This window comes from Lynx canadensis, chromosome C2, assembly GCF_007474595.2.
Source record: "Lynx canadensis isolate LIC74 chromosome C2, mLynCan4.pri.v2, whole genome shotgun sequence".
Lineage (NCBI taxonomy): Eukaryota > Metazoa > Chordata > Mammalia > Carnivora > Felidae > Lynx > Lynx canadensis.
Genome location: NC_044311.2, coordinates 145,057,761 through 145,065,378, shown reverse-complemented (window position 1 = coordinate 145,065,378; position 7,618 = coordinate 145,057,761). Strand labels below are relative to the sequence as shown.

General features: G+C 40.8%; 1 protein-coding gene across 1 annotated transcript; it reads left to right on the top strand.

Annotated features, from left to right (window-relative positions):
* Nucleotides 1-276: 276 nt before the first annotated feature.
* Nucleotides 277-498, top strand: LOC115522961 (keratin-associated protein 21-1-like). Its single transcript, XM_030328501.1, has one exon. It carries the CDS (start codon nt 277-279, stop codon nt 496-498), a length of 222 nt encoding a protein of 73 aa, XP_030184361.1.
* Nucleotides 499-7,618: the final 7,120 nt, after the last annotated feature.

Here is a 7,618-nt window from a genome sequence, read left to right as displayed (position 1 = left end):
CTCTTGAAATATTTTTTTTTTGGCAGATTGAATTAAAATGCTGTTCTTTAAATAAAACTGGAGTCTCCATATTAATGAGCTCACGTTACCCAAGACATTATTGTTTGTTGACAGTGACTGGAACAACACAGTTGCTTACATATTTGTTGGGTAAGTCAGGGGATGAGTGACATGCTCTGGTAATTACTGACAGTATATAAGGGTCCAAAGCAAGTAGAAGACACACACTTCACCACATCCTCTCACAACCCACGTGAATTCTCTTCTCTTGGCAAGATGTGTTGCAACTATGGCAGCTCTTGTGGCTATGGCTGCGGATATGGCTATGGGTGTGGATGTAGTCCCTATTATGGCTGTGGTTATGGCCTCCGTTATGGCTGTGGCTATGGCTCCTGCTGTGGCTATGGCACTGGATATGGCTGTGGGTATGGCTATGGCTCCAACTTCTGTGGCTACCGGCCATTTTTCTATAGAAGATGTTATTCCTCTTGCTGCTAGAACATCACTGTCCAAACCCCACTTGCTTCTGAAATGACACACCTTAAGAGAAGACTCATTCAAGGATCTATACCCCAAGATTTATGTATCGGGAACACTTCATGTGTCATAGAAGATTTGACCTCCAGTAACATTTGTGGCATGTTATCTTTCGAATTGAGGCTATGGAGTATCATCTAACAGTTTTCCAAAAAGTGTTGGTCTTACTCCCTTAATATGGATTCTGTGACGTGACTGTGGCGAGGATATGAACATCCCGCATTTGGGCAAATCACTTATTCTCAATAAAAATGTTTCATTCTTTCCATCAAATGTCTCTGTTCTTTCTTGTGAAAGCCTCCTTTCATGAGGTGTTATGGCCTCTCTTGAACATCGGGCTGACAATATATTCCGTGTACCCGGGTCTCTTTCTTGATATAATACAAGCATTTATTCTCTTTTTTTCCTATCCACCATTTTTTTAATTGGAAATTTATTGTCAAATTGGTTTTCCATACAACACCTAGTGCTCATCCCAAAAGTTGCCTTCCTCAATACCCATCACCCACCTTCCCCTCCCACCTATCCCCCACCAACCCTCAGTTTTCTCAATTTTTAAGAGTCTCTTATGCTCTGGCTCTCTCCCTCTCTAACCTCTTTTTTGTTTCTTCCCCTCCTCCATGGACTTCTGTTAAGTTTCTCAGGATCCACATAAGAGTGAAAACATGGTATCTGTCTTTCTCTATGGCTTATTTCACGTAGCATCACACTCTCCAGTTCCATCCACGTTGCTACAAAGGGCCATATTTCGTTCTTTCTCATTGCCATGTAGTACTCCATTGTGTATATAAACCACAATTTCTTTATCCATTCATCAGTTGATGGACATTTAGGCTCTTTCCATAATTTGGCTATTGTTGAGAGTGCTGCTATAAACATTGGGGTACAAGTGCCCCTCTGCATCAGTACTCCTGTATCCCTTGGGTAAATTCCTAGCAGTGCTATTGCTGGGTCATAGGGTAGGACTATTTTTAATTTTCTGAGGAACCTCCACACTGTTTTCCAGAGTGGCTGCACCAATTTGCATTCCCACCAATGGTGCAAGAGGGTTCCCGTTTCTCCACATCCTCTCCAGCATCTATAGTCTCCTGATTTCTTAATTTTAGCCACTCTGACTGGCGTGATGTGATATCTGAGTGTGGTTTTGATTTGTATTTCCCTGATGAGGAGCGATGTTGAACATCTTTTCATGTGCCTGTTGGCCATCTGGATGTCTTCTTTATAGAAGTGTCTATTCATGTTTTCTTCCTGTTTCTTCACTGGATTATTTGTTTTTCGGGTGTGGAGTTTGGTGAGGTCTTTATAGATTTTGGATCCTAGCCCTTTGTCTGATATGTCATTTGCAAATATCTTTCCCATTCCGTTGGTTGCCTTTTAGTTTGTTGATTGTTTCCTTTTCTGTGCATAAGTTTTTTATCTTCATGAGGTCTCAATAGTTCATTTTCGCTTTTAATTCCCTTGCTTTTTGGGATGTGTCAAGTAAGAAATTGCTGCAGCTGAGGTCAGAGAGGTTTTTTCCTGCTTTCTCCTCTAGGGTTTTGATGGTTTCCTGTCTCACATTCAGGTCCTTTATCCATTTTGAGTTTATTTTTGTGAATGGTGTGAGAAAGTGGTCTAGTTTCAACCTTCTGCATGTTGCTGTCCAGTTCTTCCAGCACAATTTGTTAAACAGACTGTCTTTTTTCCATTGGATGTTCTTTCCTGCTTTGTCAAAGATTAGTTGGCCATACGTTTGTGGGTCTAGTTCTGGGGTTTCTATTCTATTCCATTGGTCTATGTGTCTTTTTTGTGCCAATACCATGCTGTCTTGATGATGACAGCTTTGTAGTAGAGGCTAAAGTCTGGGATTGTGATGCCTCGTGCTTTGCTCTTCTTCTTCAAAATTACTTTGGCTATTTGAGGCCTTTTGTGGTTCCATACAAATTTTAGGATTGCTTGTTCTAATTTCGAGAAGAATGCTGGTGCAATTTTGATTGGGATTGCATTGAATGTGTAGATAGCTTTGGGTAGTATTGACATTTTGACAATATTTATTTTTCCAATCCATGAGCACGGAATGTTTTTCATTTCTTTATATCTTCTTCAATTTCCTTCATAAGCTTTCTATAGTTTTCAGCATACAGATCTGTTACATCTTTGGTTAGGTTTATTCCTAGGTATTTTATGCTTCTTGGTGCAATTGTGAATGGGATCAGTTTCTTTATTTGTCTTTCTGTTGCTTCATTATTAGTGTATAAGAATGCAACTGATTTCTGTACATTGATTTTGTATCCTGCGACTTTGCTGAATTCCTGTATCAGTTCTAGCAGACTTTTGGTGGAGTCTATTGGATTTTCCATGTATAATATCATGTCATCTGCAAAAAGTGAAAGCTTAACTTCATCTTTGCTAATTTTGATGTCTTTGATTTCCTTGTGTTGTCTGATTGCTGATGCTAGAACTTCCAACACTATGTTGAACAACAGCAGTGAGAGTGGACATCCCTGTCATGTTCCTGATCTCAGGGAGAAAGCTCTCAGTTTTTCCCCCACTGAGGATGATATTAGCTCTGGGCTTTTCATAAATGGCTTTTATGATGTTTAAGAATGTTCCTTCTATCCCGACTTTCTCGAGGGTTTTTATTAAGTAGGGATGCTGAATTTTGTCATATGGTTTTTCTGTATCGATTGACAGGACCATATGGTTCTTATCTTTTCTTTTATTAATGTGATGTATCACATTGATTGATTTGCAAATATTGAACCAGCCCTCCAGCCCAGGAACGAATCCCACTTGATCATGGTGGATAATTCTTTTTATATGCTGTTGAATTCGATTTGCTCATATCTTACTGAGAATTTTTGCATCCATATTCATCAGGGATATTGGTCTGTAGTTCTCTTTTTTTACTGGGTCTCTGTCTGGTTTAGGAATCAAAGTAATGCTGGCTTCATAGAATGAGTCTGGAAGTTTTCCTTCCCTTTCTATTTTTTGGAATAGCTTGAGAAGGATAGGTATTATCTCTGCTTTAAATTTCTGGTAGAATTCCCCTGGGAAACCATCTGGTCCTGGACTCTTATTTGTTGGGAGATTTTTGATAACTGATTCAAGTTCTTCGCTGGTTATGGGTCTGTTCAAGCTTTCTATTTCTTCTTTCTATTTGAGTTTTGGAAGTGTGTGGGTGTTTAGGAATTTGTCCATTTCTTCCAGGTTGTCCAGTTTGTTGGTATATAATTTTTCATAGTATTCTGTGATAATTGCTTGTATTTCTGAGGGGTGGTTGTAATAATTCCATTTCCATTCATGATTTTATCTATTTGGGTCCTCTCCCTTTCTTTCTGAGAAGTCTGCCTAGAGGTTTATCAGTTATGTTTATTTTTCAAAAAACCAACTTTTGGTTCATTGATCTGCTCTACAGTTTTTTTAGATTCTATATTGTTTATTTCTGCTCTGATCTTTATTATTTCTCTTCTTGTGCTGGGTTCGGGTGTCTTTGCTGTTCTGCTTCTATTTCCTTTAGCTGTGCTGTTAGATTTTGTATTTGGGATTTTTCTTGTTTCTTGAGATAGGCCTGGATTGCAATGTATTTTCCTCTCAGGACTGCCTTCGCTGCATCCCAAAGCGTTTGGATTGTTGTTTTCATTTTTGTTTGTTTCCATATATTTTTTGATTTCTTCTCTAATTGCCTGGTGACCCACTCATTCGTTAGTAGGGTGTTCTTTAACCTCCATGCTTTTGGAGGTTTTCCAGACTTTTTTCTGTGGTTGATTTCAAGCTTCATAGCATTGTGGTCTGAAAGTATGCATGGTATGATCTCAAGTCATGTATACTTATGAAGGGCTGTTTTGTGACCCAGTATATGATCTATCTTGGAGAATGTTCCATGTGTACTCGAGAAGAAAGTATATTCTGTTGCTTTGGGATGCAGAGTTCTAAATATAACTGTCAAGTCCATCTGATCCAATGTATCATTCAGGGCCCTTGTTTCTTTATTGATCCTGTGTCTAGATGATCTATCCATTGTTGTAAGTGGAGTGTTAAAGTCTCCTGAAATTACCACATTCTTATCAATAAGGTTGCTTATGTTTGTGATTAATTGTTTTATATATTTGGGGGCTCCCATATTCGGCACATAGACCTTTATAACTTTAGCTCTTCCTGATGGATAGACCCTGTAAGTATTATATAATGCCCTTCTCATCTCTTGTTACAGCCTTTAATTTAAAGTCTAGTTTGTCTGATATAAGTATGGCTACTCCAGCTTTCCTTTGACTTCTAGTAGCATGATAGATAGTTCTCCATCTCCTCACTTTCATCCTGAAGGTGTCCTCAGGTCTAAAATGAGTCTCTTGTAGACAGGAAATAGATGGGTCTTGTTTTTTATCCATTCTGGTACCCTATGTCTTTTGGTTGGAGCATTTGGTCCATTTACATGCAGTGTTAGTATAGAAAGATTGGATTTAGAGTCATTGTGATGTCTGTAGGTTTCATGCTTGTAGTGATGACTCTGGTACTTTGTCTCACAGGATCCCCTTAGGATCTCTTGTAGGCCTGGTTTAGTGGTGATGAATTCCTTCAGTTTTTGTTTTTTTGGGAAGACCTTTATCTCTCCTTCTATTCTAAATGACAGATTGCTGGATAAAGGATTCTCGGCTGCATATTTTTTCTGTTCATCACATTGCAGATTTCCTGCCATTCCTTTCTCGCCTGCCATGGTTTCAGTAGAGAGATCCATCACGAGTCTTATTGGTCTCTCTTTATAAGTTACAGCATGTTTATCCCTAGCTGCTTTCAGAATTTTCTCTTTATCCTTGTATTTTGCAGTTTCACTATGATATGTCATGCAGAACATCGATTCAAGTTACATCTGAAGGGAGTTTCTCTGTGCCTCTTGGATTTCAATGCCTTTTTTCCTTCCCCAAATCAGGGAAGTTCTCAGCTATGGTTTCTTCAAGTACACCTTCAGCACTTACTCTCTCTCTTCCTCCTATGGAATCCCAATTATGCGTATTATATTGCGTTTTATCACATCACTTAGTTCTCTAATTCTTCCCTCATACTCCTGGATTTTTTTTTATCTCTCTTTTTCTCAGCTTCCTCTTTTTCCATAATTTTATTTTCTAATTCACCTATTCTCTCTCTGCCTCTTCAATCCGAGCTGTGGTTGTCTCCATTTATTTTGCAGCTCATTAAAGTATTTTAGCTCCATCCTGACTGTTTCTTTGTCCCTTGATCTCCTGCTGTCCTCTGTACTTTGTCAAGCACAGTGAATTCATTAATTTTAGTGACTATTATTTTCAATTCATTTTGTTACATTGCTTCAATTGTCTTTGATCAGGTTCGTTAGCTGTCGCTTACTTCCTGGAGTTTCTTTTTGCGGAGAATTCTTCCGTTTTCCTCATTTTGGATAGTCCCTGGAGTGGCGCGGGAACTTGCAGGACTATTTCCTCTGTGCTGTCTGGAATAACTTGGTGTTGGTGGGCACAGCTGCAGTCAGACCTGATGTATACCCCCAGCCCACTGCTGGGGCCACAGTCAGACTGGTTGTGTACCTTATCTTCCCCTCTCCCAGAGGCAGGACTCACTGTGGAGTGGTTGTGGCCCCTGTCTGGGCTACTTGAACACTGCAGGCTTGTGGTGCTGTTTCTATGGGATCTGGCGTAGTATTAGCCGGGGGGGGGGGGTATCTGCAAGGTGCACAAGGGCGGGAGGGGCCAAGCTCAGCTCCCTTTGTCTATGGTGGTCCACTTCAGAAGGGGCCCTGTGGCACCAGGTGGGAAGCACACCCGTTGGAGGGATGGATCCACAGAAGCACAGCATTGGGTGTTTGCGCAATGCAAGCAAGTTCAGTGACGGGAAACCGGTTCCCTTTGGGATTTTGTCTGGGGGGTGGGCGAGTGAGATGGCGCTTCCCAGCACCTTTCTTCCCTGCCAAGCTGAGCTCTGTCCTCCGGGACTCAACAACTCTCCCTCCCATTGTCCTCTAGTCCTCCTGCTCTCAGAGCAGAACTTTTGACTTATAACATTCCAGATGTTAAGTCCCGCTAGCTGTCAGAACACACTCTGCCTTTGTTCTGTGTCAGAACACATTCCATCCTCTACTTTTGCAAGCCAGACTCGAGGGCTCTGCCTTCCTGGGCGAGCTGCCCCTCCACCACCCAGGCTCCCTCCCACCAGTCCCTGTAGTGCTCACCACCTGTCCGCCCTTCCTACCCTCTTCTGTGGCCTCTTGTCTACGCTTGGCTCCAGAGAATCCATTCTGCTAGTCTTCTGGCAGTTTTTCTGGGATATTTAGGCTGATGTGGGTGGAATCTAAGTAATCAGCAGGATTCGGTGAGCCCAGTGTCTTCCTACGCCACCGTCTTCCAGAAAATCTCCCAAGCATTACTACTTTATATGCATCTGATATAATGTCTTCTCCACCTATTCTCATATCCCTAACACTCCAACACAAATCAACAGTATGCAGAACCCATGCCCTGGAAATCACACTGAGGTAGAATGGATGTGGAGGGAAAAGACAGGATGAGTAGGGATGGCACCTGTTGGGAGGTTGAGACAGAAGCCCAAGGGAAAAGGAGGTGTGGCCTGATCACATAAGGAGGGCATGTGATGCAAGAGAGAGTTTCTGTATTTCTGCGAAATTGGAAGCTGCCTCAGCTAAGGTGTAAAGAAGCAAGGAAAGGGTATGTTAGAAGAAATGCATGGTATCATATTTATCTGAATTGGATGGATTTGCTACATATATGTTGGCATAAATTGAGTTTGAATAAATTGATTTAAGTCACTAATTGACAAATACTTTTCAATGTGTTAAAGAGAACCATCCTACACACTGAATGCCACAGTAGAAAAATTCAGATGAATTTCCTACTTCAGGGTGTTTACATTTTTGTTGGTGTTAATAAATATTTACAAATTAATTATGACAATTTAGACACATAATTTGCTTGGAGAGAATAAAACAGCTTCCTGGGGAAGAGAATGAAGGTTCATTATCTATTGGAGAGATAGTTTGGGGTGGTACTTTGATTTTGGTGTCAAAGAACTGATCAAGTTGAAAGAATGGAAGAAAGGGCAGTACCAAACAGAAAGGAGAAGA